General features: G+C 44.7%; 1 protein-coding gene and 1 long non-coding RNA gene across 22 annotated transcripts in view; one reads left to right on the top strand and one right to left on the bottom strand.

Annotated features, from left to right (window-relative positions):
• BEND7 (BEN domain containing 7) overlaps positions 1-9,448 on the bottom strand; it is an 81,741-nt gene extending 72,293 nt beyond the window's left edge. For 10 of the 12 annotated variants that reach the window (XM_078450424.2, XM_078450416.2, XM_078450423.2 and 7 more), the window contains exons 1-2: positions 9,341-9,447; positions 6,934-7,017 (exon numbers count right to left, since the gene is read on the bottom strand). In XM_078450424.2, the coding sequence (XP_078306550.1) occupies positions 6,934-7,017; positions 9,341-9,401 (145 nt within the window). In that variant the 5' untranslated portion in view covers positions 9,402-9,447. Of the gene's footprint in view, positions 1-6,933; positions 7,018-9,340 lie in introns of all 12 variants that reach the window. The other 2 variants (XM_078450425.2, XM_078450421.2) reach the window with 2 other exon arrangements.
• LOC144616978 (uncharacterized) overlaps positions 8,997-27,271 on the top strand; it is a 53,758-nt gene continuing 35,483 nt past the window's right edge. For 7 of the 10 annotated variants that reach the window (XR_013556968.2, XR_013556971.2, XR_013556969.2 and 4 more), the window contains exons 1-2: positions 9,427-9,541; positions 10,893-11,086. This is a non-coding gene — a long non-coding RNA (uncharacterized LOC144616978). Of the gene's footprint in view, positions 9,403-9,426; positions 9,542-10,300; positions 10,591-10,892; positions 11,087-27,271 lie in introns of those variants that run through there. The other 3 variants (XR_014137895.1, XR_013556975.2, XR_013556974.2) reach the window with 3 other exon arrangements.

A 27,271-nucleotide genomic window follows, 5' to 3' on the forward strand; every position in this document is an offset into this window, starting at 1 on the left:
ACCTGCCAAAGTCAGTTGATAAGCAGGTCAATACTATCTCAAGCGCCTCTAGAAAGCTGTGCCCACGTTACGGCACAATACCGAGCCAGCAGAGCGTATACTATTTTTCAGTTTTGGTTTTTAACATGTCGCTGGCTTTCCTAGGTGAGGTCCTCTCCTTTTTGGTCTTTTCTAGATGTGAAGGAAAACAAAAAGATTTCAAGTTCTATCTCACACATCAACATCAGAAGTCCCAAGTTTCCCTGCTGCTTTAATGTATGATAAAAGATTCTTCTGGTTAAATGAGGAATATTTTAGTTTGGCTCGCTAAATGTCTCCAAAATCTCAACAGTGTGGTGTGTGTATATATATTTTAAAGTTTACTTATTTCTTTTGAATAAATAAGAGAGAGAAAGAGAGCATGAGCAAACATGAGCGGAGGAGGGGCAGAGAGAGGGAAAGAGAGAATCCCAAGCAGGCTCCCTGCTCTCAGCACAGAGCTCGACTCAGGGCTCGATCTCACAAACCATGAGATCACGACCTGAGCCAATATCAAGAGTCGGATGCTTAACCGACTCTTGGCGCCCCCACAGTGATATATTTTAAAGCAAGTCTTCAGAGTTCTGTACGACATTGTCCAACATACTCACACGTTTAGATACTTGAGTACCTGTCATCTGGGTTCCTATTATGAACACAACACCGTGCTGGGTGCTTCGAAGGATACAAAAAAGAATCCAGGTCACCCTTGCTCTGTCATCTTACAACTTACATGAGGAGAGACAGTGCGAATAAACAACCACAATCCAGTGTGGTAACTGTTCAGGTTTGGGGGCGACAGGGGTGTCTGCAGGTTGACCTGGAGCGCCATAAAGCTGTGTACAAAACGAGTATTAGGCAGTACGTGACAAATGCTAGATGACGTTATTATTTAGTGCTAAGGTGTTCAGAAGAACAGAACTTCTATTTCAGGAGAAGGGGATAATAAAAATAAGAATACACCATTTTCTACTCTGAAAAAGTGTTTTGTCATATAGGATTTCCAAGATGCTGAAGGGGAGCCTGCTGGGGAAGTCAGGGCCAACATTCCTATTCAACTATGGAAGAGAAAGAAAGCCTCTCAAGAGTTTCGTGCAAGGTGCTATTAACCGTTAGCCTGAGATTCAAACCAAGGTTTTCTGACTTCAAACCTGAGTTCTCTCTATTGTGCTATACGAACTGAGAAGGCCTCCAGGCCTAGGTAATGTTGGAATTGGGCTTCAGAAACCGATAGGCGATAGGCTGGTGATAGATGGGGTCTGGAAATGGGCTAACACGTGGGAGGGCCTGGAAGGGAAGGGATGGTGAAGAGCCCACACACAGACAGGGAAAGGCGCCCCAGGAAGTTAATGCTAAGAGACCAGTCTGACGCAGGCCAAAGTTTTCAGTAGGAAGAAGAGGGAGAAAAGACTGGAAAGGTGAGCTAGAAGCAGAGAGCGAACAGCAGAAGGAGGAGGCAAGGGGCCCCGGCTTTCTCAGAGACCACACCGCAGAGCAGAAATACCGCGGGAGCCGGGTCCACGGCCAAGCTCTCGTCTGCGAACTCTCTGACCTTGAGCAAACTGACATTTCCAAAGGCCTGTATTTTTCATTTAAAAATGGAAATAACAATACTTCTCCAGTTTGGGAAAGTGCCCAGCGTACAGCAGATGTTCAACCAAGTTTACTTCCTTTCTTCCCAAGCGGGTCCCAGGCTCTGCCCACCCCTCCTTTCTACCGACGGTGCCCCCTCTCATGTCTTGAGCCCCACTCTGTCGGTGGCGGGGGGGTGGCGGGGAGAGGATGAGCAGTCACACACTAAGATGAGCCCGTGTGGGCAGAACGGCACAGATAGGCAGAACCGCAGGCAGCCCCCACGTGGCGAGAGAGGGCAGAGCTGGACATCAGGAACCCGGGTTTTAAAGCACGCTCAACTACTAACTACGGTATAACCTCGCGTGGGTCACTTTCACCTCCGAGCTCGGCTTCCTGTCTGAATGACGGATGGAACACCTGCCTCACACTGTGGTTGTGATGTTGGCTAAATGACCAATCCAAGAGTGTGACGGGCCTGACTGCAGACGCCTCCCGATCTTTAGGCAGCGAGTAGCATCAAAGCGGTCTACCGCTGCGCCTATGGGTACAGAAGCACACTCACACGTGCGCTCATATTCAAGGGAGCCGTCGGTGGTCAAGAGCCTCAGAGGCTCTCTCGGCTTTGACTTTGCTTGGATTTGTGAAGCCGTTTGTGCACCTACAGGATAAGGATAAGCAGATCTACTCTTAGTGCTGTAGGAAGCCTTAGAAACCACTTACACGTGGTGGCAAGGGCACCCTAAAAGCTGTGTGGAGTCCCGCAGACGTGGGGCATGTTGCATGGCGCCCTGCGATTACACGCCAAGTTCTTAGCATAGTGCCCTGCACGCAGCAGCCTCTCCGAAAATGATACCTGCTGTTATCGGCTCTATTTCTAACCCCAAGAAACACTCAGGTCCGCTGGGCCCTTCATTTCATTTGAGGTTGTTTCTCACTCATGCAACTCTAGCCACAGGTGAGGTAAACATCGGGGCCCCCCTCCCTGTTGGAAAGAAACAGGACCCAGGTGGGACCCAGGCCGGCCCCCCCCCCCCCCCATTTCACACATGCACCTGCTCACTTCTCCAGGGCTCTAACGACTCCCATTGTCATTAGAGGCTAACTCCCTAACCTGGAAAAGTGGGTAGGGATTGTTCGAGTGTGTCACCTTTGAAAAGACTGGGGACCCTGGTGGGGGCAGCCGTTATCAACAAAGTCACTGAAAAAAAGATTTAAAAATTCAGAGATCTCAGGGGCACCTGGGTGGCTCGGTCGGTTAAGTGTCTGACTTGATTTTGGCTCAGGTCATGGTCTCACAGTTCATGAGTTTGAGCCCCGTGTCGGGCTCTGTGCTGTGAGCTTGGAATTCTGTCCCTCTCTCTCTGCCCCTCCCCTGCTTGCTCACTCTCTCTCTCTCAAAATAAATAAAATAAACATTTAAAAAATTCAGAGATCTTGACCGTGCTCATCTGGCATGGCTACTATACCCTGTGGTTCATCTTCTGAAAGCTGTATAACTTAGTGTCAAAAGGAACAAGAACAACAACAACAACAAAAAACAAAAAACAAACAAACAAAAAAAAAACAAAGAAAAGAACCAGAAGAGGACCAAGAGGGCCAGGGCCTGACCCCACAATTGGAGCTCAATAAATATTTGTTGAATGAATAAATGAAAGAGAGTGAACACCTGAAAAACAGACATGTTTCAAATTTATATATTATAATGGTAAATCCAAAAGAAAATCCAATGTATAAAAAGAGATTTCATTAAATGTTTCCTTTAAAGCTATGAGTAATAAACTCACTGTCTCATTAAAATACTTGCTAAAAGTGCTTTGCTACCAGCTAAGGTCTCCTGATAATCCTTGAATTGTCTGGCCCAACACGACAGAGGGAAAAGATCTTTAGACAGAAGACGTGGGTTTCTGCCAGGTTCCACTATTTATGAGCAAGTCACTTCACTCTGGGCCTCAGTTCCCTCCTCTAGGTAATGGGAGTTAAGAACATGTGCCCCAGTGACCTCAAAGGACTACTGTAAAAACCACAGGATGACAGATGTGAAAACACTTTTTAAACTACATGTGTGACCTTCACTTAACGTCTGGGTCTTGTGACACTTAGCCCCTTCTTCACCTCCCCTCTGCCTATCCAAATCTTCCCCAAGTTCAAGGTCCAGCCCTTCCAGAGCTCTCCGCTTGACCTCGCGTTTGATCCGTCCCTTCCAACGCTGCTTTTGCTCGTTGCCCTCACGGATCACATTTGTCAATGAATCATCGTTCACACAGAGAGGCATGCGGTGGGGTGTTTCCAGCACACGGAGATGTGCACTGGGATCCCGGCTATGGCACTTGCTACCTGAGAGGCCTCTGACAGGCTATCAAACACCTAAGTCTCCTGTACAAAACAGGGATGATCACGACTCTGGCAGATTTGCCGTGAGAAGTAAATGAGAAAATTCATGTGAGTTACTCAACACAACACTGGTGCACACACAAAGCGTCCAAACTGTTATTATTATTGAATACTGCTCCTTGATGGTGTTCTCAATTTGTCCTATCTCCCCAAATGTCTTGGTCCTATCCATTTCCCACCCCTGTTCCAGAAAAGTGCTGAGTGCACAGTATTTTCTTAAAAAAGACATCTGTTGGACTGATTAAAACGAGTTGCTGTTCCTCTCCAAACAGGTGCTCAAATTTTTATTGTAGGCCCACCGCAGCCAGCTGGGCCACATCAATGTCCACAGGGCAAAATACCCTCATCTGGCCCTATTATCACATTGATACTGTGTGTGTGAGTCGCAAAGCACTCAGCCAAGCCATTCACACCAGTGAGCTACCCTGCCTCACTCGTGGGCTTCCTTAGTCAACAGCCTGAATATATTCCAGGGAAATAGATTTCATGTGGGAACTCTGCCAAAACTTGGAGCGCTCCCCTTCCTGGAGATATGAAATTTAATCTTATAGGTGCAGATAGCCCTAGGGATTATACCTACGTCTGAACACAGAAAATCCTACACAGCATCTCGGGGCCACGTTTTAGGACTGCATTATAGGTGAAACAGTTCTTCTGCTGTCCTGCTAACAAACTCCCTTGGGCGTCAGAAACTTCACACAGAAATCTGCACCCTAGCGAGTAGTGTTATGGGTAGAGTCTAGCAATTTACAAAAACAAACATGATATAAAGCTATGTTTTGAGAGGAGTACCTACAAACTCCTAATGCCTATGTCTTATAACATCATCAACAACCAAATTCTTAAGTTCATAAGCTGTCGGCAACTATTTCCAATCGCTCTCATTTGCTTTTCCACTTTAAAAAAAAAAAATGGACCCAGAGATCACAAAATAAAATTGGTCTTTGGGAACCATATCACACTTTTCACAGGATGAGCGAAAGATTGAGAAGTCACCCAGGCACACGTTTCCACTGTTCAAACTTTTGTCTCTTGATGTCTGAGGCCTTCTTGCCCGGTAACTTGGAAAGCTGATCCCCACCCTGGTCTTTCGCTGATGTTCTCTTATCTTCCTGGACTCGAGCTGGGAAAAATGAAAGCAGCGATGTCTGCCCCCTTCAAGAGTGTACAGTTTACCGAATTCTGACCACTCGCATCTTCCTCTTCTTCATCCCCCACTTTCTCACACCCAGAATTACTGTTTTCCAAATACACAGCACAAAGGGGGAAAAAGGCCTGCTTTGTTGGACGTTAACTGAACCAAGGACATGATGTTACATTTTGACGATAAATGTAGATTTTCTACTAATAGGCAAACTCCTCATTTCAAATGGCTAAGTCGAGTGGTACTTAGATACAGAATTCCAACCAATAAGGTTAGGGAATGGAAAGTACAGAATTCCAACTCATTAAGTTTAAGGAACTAAAGAGAGTACAATCCAAGAATATTCTCCTTCTGGGTCACAGCATTTCACTTGACTATTAACTTTTTGGTTTTTAGTCCTCTTAACAGTGAACAGGTGGTGAGTGTAGTTGCTGGCCTCAGTAATATTCTCCCCTAGGATGGAAAGATCTAGGCACCTTCAGTGGTTGCATATGGGAGACGTGCTGATACTCCCCTCCTATTTTACCTCCATCAAGTATCCATTTGATTTCTCAGTCCTTTGGCAACCCACCCTTTCTCTTCCTCAAAGCAAAAAAAGAGAGATCTCAGTGACAGAATACTACGCCATCTGGCTTTCACGTTGTTCGGCTTTTCAGTACCCCTCACACTGGGTCTGAACAGCAATCCTACTTCCTTCTGCTCTCAATTCTCACCAGAGGTCTGGCAAGTCTGGCCTCGGCTTTTCATCACTCTCGCCCCGACGGTCTCCCACTTTCTGCTCCCTTCTTGTGCGGCACCCGCTCTCAACCTACTTCTGGGGTGGTGAAGGTGTTCGCGATGGGCAAGGCTGAAGCCACAAGCCACCATTTGCTCTCCGCTCTTACTTAAGGGGGACTGCACTCTTAGTGGCAAAATCTGAAGTTGTTTAATTTTTGGTTCGTGGTCTGCAACTGACAAGCCGCACATGCCAGGTCCTTCACGTATGGTATCTGTAGCAAACGCTGCACTTGGAAAGAGTGGCAATGTTTTGGACTACCTGCTCATTCACCAGGCGGCTACACTCGTCCGATGGGTCTCACAGGCGCTGCTTTGGCTCCGTTTGACCCTGAGGTGAGCTGGCAATGAGGATGGCAAAGACAAAGCATGGCTAGTCTCTCTGACCAAAAACATTGGTGTGAAATGCCCACAAATCCAGGAAGGGGAGAGCTGGAGCTCTCAAGAGGTGGTTGGGCGGACAATCGCACTTTGATGTTCCTTCCGCTTTTTTGACTGTAGATTTAATTTAATTTTGTCATGGCAGGATTAGCAACCAGGCCACAGAGGTGAAGGGACATTATAATAAGACAGCATATTAATCCTCTATCCCACCCAAGGCAGAAGCAAAACCAAACAAATAGCGGCTTCCTGGAAATTGAATTTCTGTTATCCAGATGTCAAAGATGTAATACCCCAATTACACAAACTATTGCCAGTGAAGCATGCCAGCGAATATGCAATGGAAATGGGGTGAGCACAGAGCGACAAAACTGCTCAGTCAGCATCTGGCTCTGGGAGTGAGCGATAATTAGCACTGTGTGTAGACACTAATAAACATTTATGTCTGAAATTACAACTTTTAGCAATGTTAATAAGGGATATATTGGCAATCTGTAAAATAAAAGGTCTTGAAAAGAATGTCATACATTAAGCAATGGCAGACATTTCCCGTTCTGGCACAATCTTTTTTTTTTTTTTTTTTTTCCCTTCCCCCTAATTGCAAATGGCCACACTGTTTTGCTGAGAAATTAATTGACATAGGAACCTACCTAAATAAATGGGTTGTGTCTCTTTGGCCTCCCCATTAACATCGTTGCTGAATTCTGAGATCTTATATACCTCATGGTGATAATCTGGGATGAGAAAACAACCAAAAATTACAATTCTAATGACGAGCAAGATATGAATAAGCAATAAAGACTAGACTCTCGTTATAGAGAAGATGTATAATCTATACTTTAATTTATAAACATAATTTCCAAGAACTCGGTTAGTCACGGAATTCATAGTCTTTAGTAATCTCTAAAACTTTGCTTACTCTGAAAAGTACGCAAACTTGACCTATTACTTTGACTTTAGAAAACGGCTTTGCTGATCACATAGTTTTCCCAGTAAATTTGGCCCACAGATGCCAATTACTAGGCCTCTTTTCTTTCAAATGACAAGCATGTTTATAAGGAAAAGAAAAACCTTGCCCAATCATAGGCCGGGAGGGCGGGGGTGATTCCAAAATTATCTCCACAACCCATTTCCATGAGTACAGTATATCAACAGCATGCTTCAGGGTAACCCGACACTCTGTTTTCTCAGTTTACCCAGAAAAATACCAGCCTTTAAGCAGCTTACAGGAAAGCACACACGAAAAAACTGATTTGTTATTTCAAACATAGTATAGCTTAGATAAGAAAGCAAGATTCTCATCTTTCACACAAGTGAATCTTTTGCATTCAGCTATGGCACTTTAATATGCAATAGTTTATTTTCTAAAAATGCACCTGCAGAGCAGAGAGAAGAATCAGACCCATAATTTAAAGAAAGAAAAAAAAAGGAAAAAGAAAAACTTGCTTCGTCAGGCAAACTTTAAAATACCGTACGTTAAGAGCTTCTTTCTTTTCTACAGAGGCTCCTGTACTTGCCAATGGTCTATTTCTGAAAAGTAGGATCGTCTAGGTAAGAAAATAGAGGTTCCTTCTTAAAAGCTATTCCTTTTTTGTTTTGTTTTCTTTGGTGGCTTGAGACCTGACAGGACAAGGTCTACAAAACCACTCTCACTTTTCAGATAGAGTAGTTAAGTTCCCTGAGGTCATAAATAAGGAAAGCAGCCTACCTTCCCGAATGAATCAATAGACCAACAGGCCGGTCACATATGGAGATTTTTAAAGTACAAATGACTGAGTAATCAACACGGAAACAGAGGGACGAGCCAAATATTTTGAATACGTAAAACTATGCCAGGCCTCTTTCATGAAGCAGTGTCCGAACTAAATCAGGGAAAACAGGTATGAGGCGATCTTCAAAATGTCTACAATCAAACCATTTTCAGGCTTGTGGAAAACAGGCTTTATTGAATCTACATCACAGGTAGCTCAGCTTAGCTTGAAAAGCTCTGTTACTTGGAATTGCCCTCTAATGTTCATCAGCTCACATGTGACTTCCCCAGGTTGGTCGCCTTGCTCTCTCTACTCTGATGCCAGTGCTCTCTCTACTCTGATGCCAGTGCTAGATAAAACAACAGAGGAAAAAGGGGACAGGTTCTGTGGTTTGCTTTTGACCTCAAGTTGATTCAAAGACGATTATTTAAGCAAGGTGGTTCTCAACTCAATATCGGGACCCGGGACATTAGGACGAAAAAAGTCACCTGCCTCTAATTTAAGGCGACACAATGCATTTGGATAGACTTATTTTTATGTCCGCTCTTAAGTTCTCAGCGTTTTTTAAAAAGTCCTATCAGGAAAATGAAGGCTCTGACAAGTAACTGAACACAGACAAGACGACTCAACTTTCCCCTTCCCCCATAAAACATTCCTAAGCCCGAAGACCGTGATGTACACCTGTTAAATCGTCAGGAACCGGCTGGATTTTTTTTTTTTTAAGGATACTTTTCTGACCGATAAGTGATCTATTCCAAAACACCTTTCCAACCCAAATAACGTCTCTAGAAAAGACGCCGGAGGTCAGCAATTCTCATTTTGGGCTCGTGCACCTCATGAGCTTCTTTCTGGTTCTTAACAGAACCACCACCTTTTTTGCTTCTGTTTGGGGGGGAAAAAAGCAAACCCACAACCATTGGTCGGGATTCGTGTGTGCACGGCCTGACGGAGCGGCAGCTCTCCCCCACCCCCCAACCTAGCCACAGGAGTGGAATACCAAAGAAGGCTCTCGGCTCCCCAAGTGTCATTGTTTGCTAATTTCCTGATGTGCCCTCCGACTTGTTTACGCTGAATAGCATCCTGCCTCCCCCCCGCACAACTTTGCCCGCCGCGCGGCGTGTGCGGCCGCGGCCCCCCCTCCACCGCGGGAGGGGACTCGGGGGTCCCGGAAGCCCGGACCCCCGGAGTGGGACGCGCGGCCGCGGCGCGGGGCGGCGGGCCGGGCGCGGGGCTGTTTACGCGGCGCCAAGTCCTCCCTCCGCCGCCCGCACGCCCCCCGCCCGGCCCGGCGCGGCCCGCCGCTTACCTCGGCTCACCAGTTTGAAGCTCTGGGATTTCCTGCTCCTCTTCCTCTCGGAGAACTCCATGGTGCTGGCAGGAGGCAGGAGGCAGGGGCTGCGGCCGGGGGGCGGCCGGCGGGCGGAGGGAGCGGCGGCCGAGGCGGCGGCGGCGGCGGCGGCGGCGGCGCTGGCTCTTGTCACCCGGCAGCGGGAGCGCCAGGACCAAGGTCCGCGTCTTGAATCCGCAGGGGGAGGCAGAGGCAAGGGAAAAACCACCTCGAGCCCACTCGGGGGCTGCGGCTCGCGGGGTCGGCAGGAGGCGCTTTCCCGGGAGAAGTTGCCCCCGCCTGGCCGCCGCCGCCGCCCGGTCCCCTCAGCACGCCCCCCGACCCCTTCTCATTCCCGGGCTCTGTGCCTCGCGCAGCCGGAGCCGAACTTTCCGTTGGGGAGCGAGTTGGGGGCGGGGAGGGCGCGGCGCGGCGGGCCGGGTGCTGCCGGCGCCCTGCGCGCTGGCCGCGGGCCGGCCTGGGCGCTGCTCCGGACGCGGCGGCGGCGGCGGCGGCGGCGGCGGCGAGCGCGGCCCCGGGGACGCGGCGGGCGGGCCGAGGGCGGCGGCGGCGGCGGCGGCGGGGTGCGAGCCGGGTCGGGGCGCTGACCGCCCCCGCGGGAGGAGGGGCGCCGGGGAGGAGGCGGCGCCGCCGGGACCCCGGGGCCACCTGCTGGTGGAGCGCGGCCGCCGCCATCCCCGGGGGCCCCGGCCGCCGCCACCCACCGGCCTGGCCGCGCGGCGCCCCGAGGAGGAGCCGGAGGCCGCGGCGCAGCGCCCTCGGCCCGGCCGGCCGGCCTTCCCGCGGGGACGGCGGGCCCTGCCTGGCACGGGGGGTCGGGGGGTCGGGGCGCCGCTGTTCGGGGCCCGGCTCTCGGCCCCGAGCTCGTCTGCCTCTCGCCGCCGCCGCCCCCCCGGGGCCGAGCTTGCTGTGCGGGGTGTCGGGGACCCTCCGGCGAGCCCACTCCTTGCCTTGAGATCCAGGAGGTCGGAGAGCCACACTCATGGGCTCTATGCAAGTTTTAGGAAACACACACACACACATACACACACACACACACACACACACACACACGCGCGCGCTCACACACACACACACACACACACGCGCGCGCGCGCTCACACACACACACACATATACACACACACGCATACACAACTTACCCCTCTGCGCTCTGCAAGGAAACGGAGAGATCTGAGAATTTACCGGTGAGAAGAGTACAGGAGAGAGTGAGCTTCAATTCTTTATATCAGTACAAAGGGGTTTGTAGGAAGATCCGGAGTTATATTCAAGGAGACAACTTGGAATGTGGGGCTTGGAGAGGGTGGACGGAGTGAGGGGCGCAACGTCAGTGGGTGCTTGTGTCTCTGCTGACTCTTAGGCAAGGAATGGTCAAGGCAGGTGCAGGGGACTCTGCGACTTGGTGTAATCGTGCCAAAAGAATCGACAGCAACAGAATGCTTTTATTACTTTTATATAATCTTCTCTGGGGAGCTAAGAGCACGCCATTTCTTTCTCACGACATCCTTAGGGTGGGAATGCAAGAGAATTTTACACCACGTGGGAATGGCGGTACAGGACTGCGATCTGACGTCCTTGAAGGTGCCTCACCAAACTGATGGTTCCTAGACCTAAATAAAAAGAGAATAGAGAAACGGACGACCCATCCAGCACCGTGGCAAATTCAGATGGCCCCAAAAGAGTGGAGAGGAGTATGAGAAAAGGGTATGTTGCTAAATATGACAAGTTTCACCCTGGGGTCTCTCTCAGATAAGGAGACAGCCATCTGGGTCCACTCTTATTTAGCTGGGATACACAGAATAGGACAACTTGGAGGAAGGGAGAAGTTGGAGGCAGCTAGCATACACACACCAGGAAACAAAACCAAGGCACAAGGTCATTAATTTAGTGGAAGCAGGGCCTGGTACACATTCTGAGGTCTTAGGTGGTATGCATCAAGTGAGGCGGCTGGTTATACCTGGCCAGGTTCAAGGAGAAATGTTCATGCAGTTCACCAAAGTAAACTCTTAAACAGAAGTTCTTAACCTATTTTGGTCACTGCCTCCTTGGAGATTATGTTCAAAGCTCAGGGTCCTTTTCCCAGAGAATATGTGTAGGACAAACAAAATTTTGTGGAGTTTTCTTGGAGTACTTGGACCCATTGGAGCTCCAAAAGGTGGCAAAAGAGGTTAAAGTGATAACAGGGATTAAATCAACTGTGCTATTTGGTTCTCTTCCATTTCCCCCCTCCTCTTTCTTTCTTTACAACAGGCAGTAGGAGCACCTGGGTGGCTGAGTCTGTTAAGTGTCTGACTTTGGCTCAGGTCATGATCTCATGGGCCGTGGGTTCGAGCCCCACAGCAGGCTCTGTGCTGACAGCTAGGAGCCTGGAGCCTGCTTCGGATTCTATGTCTCCCTTGCTCTCTGCCCCTCCCCCACTCACACTTTGTCTCTCACTCTCAAAGTTAAACATTAAAAAAAAAGTTAAAAGAAAACAGTAAAAAAGTAAAACAGAAAAAGTAAAAAGAAAACATCTGAAGATGTTTTGAATGTTTCTAAGGAAACAAGCACACCATTTTGTTTCCTTTCTTTTTTGTGATGTCTATTATTTATAAATTATTAAAAAAATGTTTATGTTCATTTATTTTTGAGAGAAAGAGAGCCAGAGTGCAAGCACAGAGTGAAGGAGATCTGAAGCAGGCTCCCTGCTGTCAGTGCAGAGCCCGATGAGGGACTTGAGCCCGCGAACTGTGAGATCATGACCTGAGCTAAAGTCGAACACTTAAACAACTGAGCCACACAGGCGCCCCTGTGAAGTCTAAATGTTAGTCCAAAAGCCACAAGGTTGTGTACTATACTGGTTGAGGAGCTTTTAGGATGCTTCCTGCCTTGGAGCATAAAATGAGATTTTATTATGCTCAAACTGTGGTGAGACCATTGAAAGTGCCACCAAGAAGCCAATCCCTAGGGGAGAGATGAACAACTTTGCATTTTCGGTTAGAATGGAAATATAAATTCCGTTTACTGAAGAAAATATTTTCAATATAATCAAGGATGAAATTTTTTAAAGTAATAATGTTTTTAAATAACAATCATTTTCCTTGACCCCTTTCTCCTGGCTCAACAAAGATGGTCTGTGAGTGAGTGGTCTACAGAGGCCAGAGGTCAGACCTGTCCTGTTAATGTCTAGAGAAAATCAATATTTTTTTATTCTTATTCATCACAGGGTGCAAATCACCATGCTTTACATAGCAAAATGTATATAGGTAAAGCTTAATGATGACATTTAATAAAAAAGATTGCTTTAAGCAGTAGGTCTGTGTTAGTTTGCTTGAGCTTCCATAACAAAATACAGTTGACTGTGAATCACAATTTATTTTCTCACTGTTCTGAAGATTACAAGTCCCAGATGAAGGTCTGGCAGGCTCGGTTCCTGGTGGGAGCTCTCTTCCTGGCTTGTACATGGCTGCCTTCTCACAGTGTCCTCCCTGTTGCAGAGAGAGAGAGAGAGAGAATTCTGATCTCTTCCTCTTCTTTTTTTTTTTATGTTTATTTTTTTTGAGAGGAAGAGAGAGAGTGCAAGCAGGGGAGAGGCAGAGAGAGAGGGAGACAGAGAATCCCAGGCAGGCTCCATGCCACCAGCATGGAGCCGGACTCTGCCTCCAGCTCATGAACTGTGAGATCACGACCTGAGCCGAAATCCAGAGTTGATCACCCAACCAACTGAGCCGCCCGGGGGCCCCTCTTCTTCTTCTTATAAGGACTCTACTCCCATCATCGGTACCCTGTCCTCATGACCTCATCTAAACCTAATTACCTCCCAAAGTCCTGCCGTCTAAGTACCATCATATTGGGGGGTAGGGCTTCGGCCTGTGAATTTGGGAGAACACAATTCAATTCATAGCAGTATCATTTTTGCTTGATTGAATATAGCTTTTGGGTTAGGGTATCCTGGAAAGTCATGTTGGAGATCTGTTAAGGTCCTTTCTCTGCCTCAACGGTACAAAGCCCCCAAACGTTTTAGAACTGCAGGTTTATGTATTATTTAAGGTTCACGGAAAACCAGTAAATGTTCTGTGACTTCATGGAAGCCAAACCTCATAAAACCATCCTAAAACTCAGTTGATTATAAAGATTAAACATAGATTATAATCTTTGACAAAGACAGGTAGTTTGGCCGGAAAACATTTAAGCAGTCTTAATCCTAATTCTTAAAACCCTTTCGAAAACTCTGTGTTGAGATGAAAATTTCCATCTTTCTTTAGATCCCTGCTGTCCAATAGAAATATAATGCAAGCCTTACATAGAATTTAAAGTTTTCTTTTTTTTTTTTTTTAATGTTTTTATTTATTTTTGAGACAGAGAGAGACAGAGCATGAATGGGGGAGGGGCAGAGAGAGAGGGAGACACAGAATCGGAAGCAGGCTCCAAGCTCTGAGCCATCAGCACAGAGCCCGATGCGGGGCTCGAACTCACGGACCGTGAGATCGTGACCTGAGCTGAAGTCGGACGCTTAACCGACTGAGCCACCCAGGTACCCCGAATTTAAAGTTTTCTATTAGCCATATTAAAAATACTAAAAATAAACAGGTTAAATTCATTGTAATATATTTTCTTTAACCCAGTGCATTAAAAATAATACCATTTTGACATGTAATCAATATAAACATTAATGAGATATTTTATGTTCTTTTTTTGGTACAAAATTTTGAAAATGGTGTGTATATTATACTTGGAGGGCAGATTAATTCAAATTAGCCAAATTTCAAGTGCTCAATAGCCACATGTGGCTAGTGGCTACCTCACTGGACAGCTCTGATTTAGAGGAACTATGATTTGAACCATGCTATTTATATCCATACAGATGATGATTATATCCAAACATTGTTTGTTTTATTAATAACTTTCAAAAAAGGAGATAAGCAGGATGGTATTATTGGATTTAAAACTTTATAAATCTTTGCTTGGAGTGTCTGGAATTGAAAATCCTGTCCTAGGTAGATTCTGGAATCTTTCAGGAAGCTTTAATAAAGATAAATATTGACTTTTCAGTTTCATGACAATTCCCCATCAGAAAGGTCATGGAAAGAATGGGCAACCCTGCTTTGGTCCCAATTTATCAATTTGTTTTTGGCCTAACTCATAGTTCATCTTTCATTTACTTTATGGGTTTTAGTTATTACATTTTATTTTATTCTTTTACTTATTTATTTTTTTTTTTAGTGCTTTATTTTTGAGAGAGAGACAGAGAGACAGAGAGACAGAGAATCCAATGCAGGCTCCAGACTCTGAGCTGTCAGCACCGAGCCCGATGTGGGGCTTGAACTCGTGAACCGCGAGATCATGACCTGAAGTCAGACGCTTAACCGACTGAGCCATCCAGGCACCCCTAGTTATTGTATTTTAAAGGAAAGGAAGAAGTATCTCTAAGAGATTACTTAAGTGAAAATGAGATCTTAGAACACTCCACAAATACTACCTTATATTTATATAGGACTTCTCTTATAGGAGTGCAAAGATATTTATACATTGTCTAATTCTCTGAATTGCTATATGAGGTTGGTAGATACTGCTATTCCAATTTTGCAAATGAGGAAAATCCTAAGACTAATTTTTAGTGCAACTTGGGGATGGTATACTGGTTTTCTGACAATCTTGAATGTGGTGCATTAACCTTGCTACATTTCTGTCATTTCTTTAAAATAAATATTTAATGTTCTTTTTTTTTTGAGATCTAACTTATATGCAGTAAAGAATATAAATCTGAAACATACACCTCAATCAGTTTCTTTTATTTTGATATACATCCATGTAAATTCCCTGCCCCAGATTAAGATACAGAACATTTCCAGCCCACCAGCATGCTCCCTGTGGTCCCTCCCTGCAGATAACCCCCGCCCCCCGGGAAACCACAGTTCCAAAACCACAGCTCAATTTGTACCTGTTCTTGAACTTCATATAGATGGAATCGTAGTGTATGCTATCTTGGCTCAGGTTTCTTTTGGTCAACTTTATATCTGCGAGATTCATTCATATTGGGTATAGTGGCAGTTCTGTCTTCCATTGCTGTGTATAAACCTACCAGAATATTTTTCACCCATTCTGTTAATGGATATTCTTGTACATTTTTTTTCTTTTTTTAACTGAAGTATATTGACGTGCAGTGTTCCATCAGTTTCCGGTGTACAGTATGATGATTTAACAATTCTGTACATTACTCAGTGTGTGTCAAGATAAGTGGGCTCTTAATCCCTTTTATCTGTTTCATCTTTTCCCCGACCCATCCCTCCTCTGGCAGCCACCAATTTGTTCTGTTTTTAAGATTCTGTTCTTTTATTTGTCGCTTTTCCCCCCTCTGTTTTGTTTTAAAATAGTTTTTTTTAAGTGTACTTATTTTGGGAGAGAGAGGTGGGGTGCAGAGAGAGAGAGGGAGAGAGAGAATCCCAAGCAGGCTCCACGCTGTCAGCACAGAGCCTGACGTGGAGCTTAATCCCATGACCTGTGAGATCATGACTTGAGTCTAAATCAAGAGTCCATGCTTAACCAGCTGAGCCACCCAGGTGCCCCTGTTTGTTTTGTTTTTTAAATTCCATATATGAGTGAAATTATATGCTATTTGTCTTTCTCTGACTGACTTATTTCACTTAGCATTATACCATCTAGATCCATCTATGTTATTGTAAATGGCAAGATCTCAGTTTTTTATGGCCGAGTAATACTCCATTGTATATCTATACCACATCTTCTTTATCCTTTCGTCTGTGGATGGACACCTGGGTTGCCTCTGTATCTTGGCTGTTGTAAATGCTGCAATAGGCGTAGGGGTGCATATGTCCTTTCAAATTATTACTTTCATTTTCTTTGGGTGAATACCCCAGTAGTGGAATTATTGGATTATATGGTAATTCTATTTTTAATGTTCTTAGGAACCTCCATGCCATTTTCCACACTGCACCAATTTACATTCCCACAAATGGTTCATGAGGGTTCCTTTTTTTCCACATCCTCGCCAACACTTGTTATTTCTTCTCTCTCTCTCTCTTTCTTTCTTCTTCTTCTTCTTCTTCTTCTTCTTCTTCTTCTTCGAGAGAGAGAGAGAGAGAGAGAGAGAGAGAATCTCAAGCAGACTCCATGTTCAGCATGAACCTGATGCGGGGCTCTGTCCCACAACCCTGGGATCATAACTGGAACCAAAATCAAGAGTTGGGTGCTCAACCCACTGAGCCACCCAAGCGTCCCACTTCTGTTTTTGATTCTGACCATTCTGACCGGTGTTAAGTGATACCATGTTGTGGTTTTGATTTGCATTTCCCTGATGGTGAGTGATGATGGGCATCTTTTCATGTGTCTGTTGGCCATCTGGATGACTTCTTTGGAAAAATGTCTATTCAGTTCCTGTGCCCATTTTTAAATTGGATTATTACTATTATTATTACTATTATTATTATTTGGTGTTGAGTTGTATAAATTCTTCATGTATTTTGGATATTAACCCCTTATTAGATATATCATTTGCAGATATTTTCTCCCATTCAGTATGTTACAGACTGTTTGATAGATGGTTTCCTTTGCTGTGCAAAAACTTTTTATTTTAGTATAGTACCAATAATTTAATTTTGCTTTTGTTTTCCTTGCCTGGGGAGATCTATCTAGAAAAACATTGCTAAGGCCAATGCCAAAAAGATTACTGCCTATGTTTTCTTCTAGGAGTCTCTGGTCTCAGGTCTCACATTTAGGTCTTTAATCCATTTTGAGTTTATTTTGCATATGGTGCAAGAAAGTGGTCCAGTTTCAATCTTTTGTATGTAGCTGTCCGGTTTTCCCAACACCGTTTTGTGCAGAGACTGTCTTTTCCTTGTTATATATTCTTCCTTCTTTGTCATAGATTAATTGACCATAAAAGCATGGGTTTGTTTCTGGGCTCTCTGTTCTGTTCTCTTGATCTATGTGTCTGTTTTTATGCCAGTACCTTACAGCTTTGATTATGACAGCTTTGTAGTATTTCTTAAAATCTGGGATTGTGATAACCCAGCTTTGTCGTTAAGATTGCTTTGGCCATTTGGAATCTTTTGTGGTTCCACACGAGTTTTAGTATTATTTGTTCTAATTCTGTGAAAAAATGCTATTGGTATTTTGATAGGGATTGCATTGAATCTGTAGATTGCTTAGGGACATTTGAACTATATTAATTCTTCCCATCCATGAGCATGGACTATCTTTCCATTTGTTTGTGTCGTCTGTAGTTTCTTTCATCAGTGTTTTGTAGTTTTCAAAATACAAATCTTTCCTCATTTTTCCTTCATTAAGTTTGTCCCTAGGTATTTTATTCTGTTTGATATAATTATAAATGGAATTATTTTTGTAATTTCTCTTTCTGCTACTTTGTTATTAGTGTATAGAAACACAACCTATTTTTGTATATCGGTTTTGTATCCTGCAACTATGGAATTTATTTATTGTTTTGAATAGTTTTTTGGTGGAGTCTTTAGGGTTTTATATGTACAGTATAACGTCATCTGCAAATAGTGCTGTTTAACTTCTTCTTTACCAATTCTGATGTCTTTTTATTTTTCTTGTTTAATTGCTGTGGTTAGGACCTCCAGTACTATGTCGAATAAAAGTGAAGGGAATGGACATTCTTGTCTTGTTCTGTATCTTAAAGGTTTTAACGTTGAGTATGATGTTAGCTGTGAGTTTTTCAAATACGGCCTCAGCATAATGATTCAGCGTTCCCTTGGAATCCACTTTTTGAGCATTTTCATCATAAATGGATGTTGAATTTTGTCAAATTGCTTTTCCACATCCATCATGATGATCATATGATTTTTGTCCTTCACTTTTTAAAATGTAGAATGTCAGGTTGATTGACTTACACGCACTTAACCATCCTTGCATCCCCAGAATAAATTCCACTTGAACATGGTGAATAATCCTCTTAAAGTATTGTTGAATGTAGTTTGGTAATATTTTGTTGAAGATTTTTGCATCTATGTTCATCAGGGATATTGGCCTATGGTTTTCTTTTTTCTAGTGTCTTTGGGTTTGGGTATCAGGGTAATGCTGGCCTTGTAGAATGTATTTGGAAGCTTTCCTTCCCCTCCTATTTTTTGGAATAGTTTGAAGAGCATAGGAATTCAGTCTTCTTTAAATTTATCTGTGAAAACAGCTGGTCCTGGACTTTTGTCTCTTGAGAGTTTTGTGGTTACCAGTTCAATTTCATTACTAGTAATTGAGCTATTCAGATTTTTCTATTTCTCCCTTATTCAGTTTTGGAAGATCTTATGTTTCTATGTAGCTCGTGTTTTCATTCTCAATGGTCTTAACATCCTTCATTTTTAATGAAGCTAATTTCATAAAACTTTATGTCATGTTTAGATATTTTCTATCTGTATAAACTTTTTTTAAACTTGAATTTGTCAGTATATTAATTTCCTGAGGCTGCTGTAAGACATTACAACAAACTTGGTGACTTAACACAGTAGAATTTGGTCTCTCTGGAGGCCAGGAGTTGGGCATCAGTAATTCTGGGCTATGGTCAAGGTGTCATCAGGGCTGTGTTCCCTACAGAGTCTCTAGAGGAGAATCTGTTCATTGCCGCTTTCTGTGCCTTTCCTCTTCCAGCTTCTGGAGGCTACTTGCATTCGTTGACTTGTGGCCACATCATTCCCATCTCTGCCTTTGGCTTCACAACCTTTTCTCCTCTGTGTGTGTGAAGTCTCTCTCTACCTCTCTTTTCTAAGGACTCTTATGATGGCATTTAGGGGCCACCCTGATTTTCCAGGATAACTCCCTATCTCCCCTTAATGTAATCATATCTGCAAAGATCCCTTTTTCATATAAGGTTATGTTCACAGGCCTCAAGGGTTTGGACACGGATCTTTTGGAGATCCACCATTCAGTCTCACAGTCAAACTGACTCCAGTGTAACGAAACCCCAAGGTAAGATAGTGACATTATAGGCAAAGTTCTGGCTGGGAGCTGGAAGACTTGAGTGTGACCACTTGTGCAAAATTTTACTGTCTGTGGGCCTCAGTTTCTTTACCTATGAGAACAATAACATATGCCTTTTCAACTCTACAGAGTTGTCTAGTCGTGGAATTCTGCATGTAAAAGGGTTTTGAGCTATTAAGATTTAGGGTCGTGTAGTGTTAATCCGTGTCGTACCAGAGGAGACGTGATTCAGTGTCTGGCCCTTGTAACTGCGGTTCTCATATCTGCATCCTCAGAGGTGTCTGGGCTGTGGGCGGAGTTAACCTGGATTCTCTCCCCAAATTGGAGACAGTGTAGTATCAGAGTTTGGAGTGTGTCCTCTGGTTTCAGACTTGCTGCGTTTGAAGCCCAGCCTGATCGCTTCCCCGTGGTACAATCTGGAGCTCTTTGGGGTCTGAAATAATAGAGTACCGTCCCAGCGCTCTATCCAGGCACAACTGAACCTAAAGAATTGTTAAGTAGTGGAAGGAGGTTAGCTACTTAAAGGAGTAAAAGGCGTGTAAGGGATCCACAAGGTGCACCCACCACACCTTGGCTGAGGAGAGGGGACAATAAAGGAACTGAGGACCGGGCCGGGAGTCAGTCCTCTCCAGAAAAGCCGCGGGGACCTCGGGAACATGCAGCCCGCTGGTGGGAAAGGACTTTCCAGAAGGTAGCGCCATTCTGCAGAAGCAGCTCTCTGTGAGGACGGTGTGGCCCCGGGGTACAGCTGGGGACTCGCCCAAAGCTGGCTTCTGGTTTCCCTTGCTGCCCAACAAACACGGAGGGCCAGGGCCTGTCAGGGAGGACCATCCTGGGGCTGCTGCCTAACATTCGGCCAGTCCCAGCTCACAAAGCCGGGCAAAGGAGGGTGGGTCTGGAGCTGAGAAACCAAACATTGATAACGGGCGATTATTTACTCCCTTACAATGTATGTTCTTCACCTGGGAGCTGGGGGGAATCATTGTGCCCCCCGCATAGAATTATCGTAGAAAGTAGTGAATTCACGCGGGCGAGCGCTCAGACGAGCGGCTGGCACAGCCTCGGTCAGTTGTTCCTACTGGATCTTATTTCTCAGGTCCGAGTCATGAGCTCACACGGAGGGACAAAGACGACGCGGCCCCTGCCCTCACAGGGCCTCCCCTTTAGTTTGAGGCTGGTCAGATTTGAGATACTTCCTAGTTTATATTTTAAGGAATAACACTGTCTGAAAGCCTACCTCCAAGAATTTTAAAAACTTCTTCCCGTAGTAGAACAATTTTTTTTTTTTTTTTTTTTTTTTTTTGCTGGAGCTTTTTCAGCAGGGACATATGCGTGCTATTTTTCTGTCTGACTCTGTGAATGAAGAAATCGGTGCCAAATCAGCGACTTCCTTGATCCGATACTTAACTGCCTGCCGTGGGTCAGGCAGTGTCCTAGGCACTGGGGATATAGATGCAGACAAGGCACAACCAAAGGTTTCTGTCCGCGTGGAGCTTAGATTGCTAGGTGGGGGCTGGAGACGACAGGCAGTAAGCAAACTAAATAAAACTACGGTCCAAGTGGTAAACACTCGGTGAAAATTAAAACCGGGAACAGGGACCAACTCGATTATTCTTCTCAAGTCTCACTCCTCGAGAGGAATTGTGTGCGTATGTGGTTTGGTGCCAGTCCCTGGTCCATTCTTCAGTTCCGTATCATTTGTAGAAACTAGAAACCCGAGGAGCCCAGGAAAGCCTGTGCCGGGACAGTTTTGGGTTAAATGTGAGTTGGGTTCTTTGTGCCAATCTTCTCTCCATACCGAAGACAGGCGCCCTTCTTCAGTCCATTCAGGCTCGTCGTACCAAGTTTCACAAACACTCTGTGGGCAACGAAGCCCTCTCCCTCAGTTCTCTCTTACCTGCCAGACTGGTGGTGATGATGTCTGGTGAGTTGCTGAACCCCGTCTTTTTCACTTTATGTCTGAATGGCAACATCTCCTTAAATCTGAGTAAGCCCTCTGTGTTAGGTTCTTTTTTTTTTTTTTTTTTTAGAAAATTTTAACACATTTTTTTAAAGTTTATTTACTTATTTTGAGAGAGAGAGAGAGAGAGCACGAGTAGGGGAGGGGCAGACAGGGAGGGAGAGAGAGGCCAAGGCAGCATAGAGCCCGCTGCGGGGCTCGAACTCACCAACTGTGAGATCATGACCTGAGCCAAAATCAAGAGTCGGACGCTTAACCGACAGAGCCACCCAGGCGCCGCTCTGTGTTAAATCCTTTAAAAAAAAATCTTTTCTCTTTTGAATATTCATGGGAATGGCTGCTCTCCAACCTATGAATTGAAAGTAAAAGTTTTGGACTAATCTCTTCCATTTAATTCCCCTGCCGCAGAGACTTCAGAAACAGGTCTGAAAATTATAGGAACCACAAATTTAAAAAGTGTTAGTTTGATATGTCTGAAATTAATGCTTTAATTTATTCACCACAGAATGTCTTCACACATCGCTGTTTTGTGTAATTTATACCATATACTGTCTACTCAAGTTAATGTGTGAAGCATGGTTAAATTACGCCTAAAAAGGAATATGAAAACTATCTACAATATGGTGACGGGAAAAGGGCCTAAGTAGGAGCAATGGGGCAAAATTTAAATAAGACAAATTGAAATAGAAGCTTCAGAAAAACTGTCAGGTGTCTTAAGATGTGCCTAACTAGAACACGCTCCTCGGGAAAGACTTTAAAACATCCAGAGAAGTCTACTGGGAAAGGGGCAGACAAAGTTCTCGAAAATATTTCTATAGGGAACACGTAACTGTACATGTGGCCTAAAAAATGGACTAGATAACCTAATAGGCTTTTGCGTGTCTCGTACCTTCAGCTTTCAGTGTTTGGTTAATCTTGTCAAAGTAGGTTTGGGATAAAGATCAAATGAACAATTGTAGAGAAGAGGGAGATGTATTTTTTCAATATTATTTCATTTGTTCTTTTCACCAAAGTGTATGGCATGCTGACAGGACTGTCATCCATTTTCTTATGGCTAATTTAAGGCTGGTAAAGGGTGCCAGGCCCATTGCTCGGGAGGCCGCCATTTGCCCTACACTCCCCTGACCTTGTGCTCAGCCTCATTCTCTGAGGGAGAGAACCAGAAAGGCAGGATGCTCTCTCTGTGATTTGGTGGTGTTTTGTTTTTGAGGTTAATAATACAATACTAATGAGCATTTTTGAATGTTAGCAGTTTGGAGACTGCATTCGTTAATTCCCTGAAACTCCTCCTTATGTGCAAAGCCCTTCTGGGTTTTAGGCTCCATAGGAAATCAAGATCTCTGGGAGACTGCTCCTGCCTTTAGTGAGAGTACAGTTTGGTAAGCTGCTAAAATGAGAAACAGCTGCTGTCTTTTTCATTTTTTAATGTTTATTTGTCTTTGAGAGAGAGAGAGAGAGAGAGACAGAAACAGAGACAGAGCATGAGCAGGGGAGGGGCAGAGAGAGAGGGAGATACAGAATCCGAAGCAGGCTCCAGGCTCCGAGCTGTCAGCGCAGAACCGGACGTGGGGCTTGAACTCATGAACCACGAGATCATGACCTGAGCCGGAGTCAGAAGCGTAACCGACTGAGCCACCCAGGCTCCTCAAAAGAGCTGCTGTCTTTACATGGGCCATCACTTCTAAAACAGTGAATGCTCAATGGGAAATGGAATTCAGACAGGTGAGTGATGAGGGGCTGGGGAGAAGGGGTGTGCAGGAAGAGATCACCAGGTTGAGTGGGAATAAGTTTATTTCCCCCTGTGATTATTTAATGGCCTTGTTTTTACTCTCCCATTAATCAAGGTTCTCCAGAGAAACAGAATCGATGGGAGATAGATATAGATATAAATAATAGATAGATATAGATATAGATATAGATATAGATATAGATATAGATATAGATATAGATAGATAAAGAGATTCCTTTAGGGAATTGGCTCACATGATTGCAGGTGGTAAGGAGTCCCAAAATCTGATTCTGCAAGCTTGACACCCAGGAAGGCCAGTGGTGTAGTTCAGTCCGAGTCTGAAGGCTGGAGAACCAGATGGGCTAATGGTGTCCATCTCAGTCCAAGGGCAGGAGGGCACTGATGTCCCAGCTCAGGCAGGCAGGGAGGAAGCAAAAGGGGAGAATTCCTCCTTCCTCTGCCTTTTTGTTTTCTTTGGACCTTGAATGGTTGGGGTAATGCTCACCCATATTGGGGAGGGCGATCTGCTTTACTGGGGCCACCAACTCACCTGCTAATCTCGTTGCAAACACCCTCACAGATGCACCCAGAAATAACATTTACTTTGAGCTCCCCATGTCCCAGTCAGGTTGACACATAAAATTAACCATCACAACTCTTAAGTCGTATTTCAGCGTAAGTTTTCAGTCGTGAATAGCATGTTTTAGGCTTCCTTAGAGGAGACACCTGTTGCTGTCTAAGCCTTCACTTGAGCCTCATCCTGTTTCACACACTGAAGGGCTTCTCTCTCCTTGTTCCCCTGCTCTGTTCTCCCGGAAGCTCTGCTGTCACATGGGCTGAATCTCCTTGACCCCATCCCCCATGAGTCCCCCACTGTACAGGCACAGGAAGAGGTTCTGTACTCCCCACCTCCTGGGCTGCTGCTGTCTTGAACTAGCACAGACCCAGTTCAGCCTGATGGGGCCAACCAAGGGTCTTTCATTGCCTCTGCAGAATTCTGGATTGTTAAAACTTTGTTAAGAATGCTTGCGTGAGGGGTGCCTAGGTGGCTCAGTTGGTTAAGTATCTGACTCTTGGTTTTGGCTCAGGTCATGATCTCATGTTTTGTGAGTTTGAGCCCTGTGTGGGTCTCCGCACTAACAGTGTGGAATCGGGGCGCCTGGGTGGCTCAGTTGGTTGAGCGTCTGACTTTGGCTCGGGTCACGATCTCACAGTTTGTGAGTTCGAGCCCCATGTCGGGCTCTGTGCTGACGGCTCAGAGCCTGGAGCCTGCTTTGGATTCTGTGTCTCCCTCTGTCTCTGCCCCTTCCCTGCTCATGCTCTGTCTCTGTCTCTCAAAACTGAATAAACATTAAAAAAAAATTTATAACAGTGCGGAATCTGCTCGGGATTCTCTCTGTCTGTGTCTCTCTGCCTCTCCCTCCCTCTTGCTCTCTCTCAAATAAATAAATAAATAAATACATAAACATTTTAAAACATTGTGTAAAAAAAAAAAAAAAAGAAGAATGCCTGAATGAGATCTGTCTTTTGGGGGAAATGTAGTTTTTAAAAAAGCAAAGCAAGACAAGTAAAATTTGATGTCAGCTATAAAACTTAAGTCATCTGGTACATCTTCTGGTTTCATAATTTGATTGTTAGTAATTAATAATCCATGTAAATACATTATACAACTCTAGTAATTTTTACTAATTTCATTGAAGTCATTGATAATGACATTTTAAATAAGATGTAAATCTATGGATACAATTCTAGTAATTTTTACTAATTTGATTGAAGTTGTTTTTAATTACCTTTTAAATAAGATGTAAATATATTCCATGTTTGCTTTGAAAGTAATGACCCACCCCCATGCTGCAATAGTTTCAGTCTCTGAAGAATTAGTCTGAGACTCCTTTTCCTTTTCTTAAGAGGATGAGCAGGACTGAAGGTAGGCACGTGAGAATAAGCCAGTTTAGACAGTGTTTATCACTGAAAGTCTTCGCTTTTCGACTCGGTCTACATTAGCGTTTTTCAAGACAAAAACATCATGAGCTTTTGAGCACTTTGGTTGACGCCTACCCTTCACCCCTCAGTTTTCCAGGTCAGCATGGTTCTCTTTTACCATAGTGTCTTTGATCTATTTGTCTTCTCAGTTCGGTAATGCAGATTTCTTTCAGATTTTTTTTTTTTTTTTAATTTTTTTTTTTTCAACGTTTTTTATTTATTTTTGGGACAGAGAGAGACAGAGCATGAACGGGGGAGGGGCAGAGAGAGAGGGAGACACAGAATCGGAAACAGGCTCCAGGCTCCGAGCCATCAGCCCAGAGCCTGACGCGGGGCTCGAACTCACGGACCGCGAGATCGTGACCTGGCTGAAGTCGGACGCTTAACCGACTGCGCCACCCAGGCGCCCCAGATTTCTTTCAGATTTTTAAACGAAAATGTTCCCGCAAGCAATTTGCCTTGAAATTCCCATCTCCCTTCCAGAAACGGAGAAAAGGCTGTGCACTCCTCTGTGCAAGCTGAGCTGACAAATAAATTGTTACCTGGCTACAGCGTCGTGTATGCTGTGAGGACAAGCTGACTTGGTTTCTATGTCTAGTACATCAACAAAACATTTCCAGCTACTTAAGCATCTTACTACTCCAGATTGCCTCTGCCTGATCCTGCTGTTTTCAGAGACTGCCTTTCTTCCTACCCCCCCACCTTTTTTAATGTTCTGATGTTTTAGGTACATTTTTAGTGGGCAATTCAAGAGAAAGCGTATATCTAAGAATTCTCATTTTTAAGCCTAAGATATTCACTTGTGGTTGATATTCTCCTCACTGATTGTCCTAAATTAGGGTTACCAGATCTCCAGAGAAAAGTCAAACAGGACCACCCAGTTAAATTTGAACTTCACATAAAGAATGAATACTTTTTTTTTTCAAGTGTAAGTATACCCCATGCAATATTTGGGACATATTTATACTAAGTAATTATTTGTTCTTTATGTGAAATTCAGACTTAATTCAGTGTACCGTATTAAAATTTTTTTAACTTACTTATTTTTGAGAGAGAGAGAGAGAGAGACAGTGTGAGTAGGGGAGGGGCAGAGAAAGGGAGACACAGAATCTGAAACAGGCTCCAGGCTCTGAGCTGTCAGTACAGAGCCTGACGTGGGGCTCAGACTCACAAACCGTGAGATCATGACCCGAGCCGAAATCGGATGCTTAACCGACTGAGCCACCCAGGTGCCTCCAGTGTACTGTATTTTATTTGGCCACCTTATCATACATGAGAATTTCTGCTTTGCAGTTTCTCTACCCTCCAATCCCCAGTGTTTCTTCTGGGGTTCAGAGTCCAAAGAGAGGGAGAGGGAGTAGGGATATAGGAATGGATACTTGACTTTCATTGTCAGGTCTTTGGCAGTTTCTGGGGCTTTCATCTCCCTTTTAAACCTAGAAAAGTGGTACTTAGGTATCAGGTAAAAGGGGAGGGACCCCAGGAATAATGTAGCTCCAGGGATGAGGTAGTTTCTTATGACACTGTTTACGCATCCATTTAAATCAATACCGAGTTATCCAGACCCCAGCGGGCCTGCAGCAGTATATACCAGTGAATATGTGGTCCTTGAACTGTTCATCTAGAGTCTATAGTCAGGTCATGTTGTACTTTATGCTGTCCTGACAGTTTATCTGGTTGAGATCACTCATCACACGACTGCTATTTAGTGAAATGGAATTCTGCTTGTAAGACATTGGTATGACAAGGAAAAAATTCATATTTCAGGATTCACAGCCTCTTCTCCCCTTCCTCACCTTGAAAAAGAGAGTTTTCTTTTTACCTGTGCTGTGTCCCTGGTCCTAGGATTGCACAGGACCAGGTTAATGCATGAGAAAGGGAATCAAATGCAGCCAAGGCCAGTTCATTTGATCTCAGGAAGCAGTACGGTGAGAAAAGAACAGATAGAGAAGATAAGAGTGGTAGGCAGAGAAAGAACAGAGGGGTATGTGTGTGGAAGGGGTCATAGGGGAAAGAGCGAAAAGGGGGGATTTTAGGTGGAAAGGAGGTCTGGAGGCAGTGTTCTTGCCCGGCTCTGTGAGATACCAGAGAGGAGAAAGAAAAGATTTTCAGGAAGCTGTGCTGTGTGTTGTAGGATTCGTCACCCTCTTGGCATTTTTTTGAGAGACCGTGGTTAATATTATATTTATCTAATGACTCTTACTTTCTCAGAGATTTCCTCTGGGTGGGAATTATCCTGAAATATACCTACATGCAACCTAGCTTACGCAATTTACACAACATGAGG

The sequence above is a fragment of the Panthera onca genome, chromosome B4 (genome assembly GCF_046562875.1).
Source record: "Panthera onca isolate mPanOnc1 chromosome B4, mPanOnc1 haplotype 2, whole genome shotgun sequence".
Lineage (NCBI taxonomy): Eukaryota > Metazoa > Chordata > Mammalia > Carnivora > Felidae > Panthera > Panthera onca.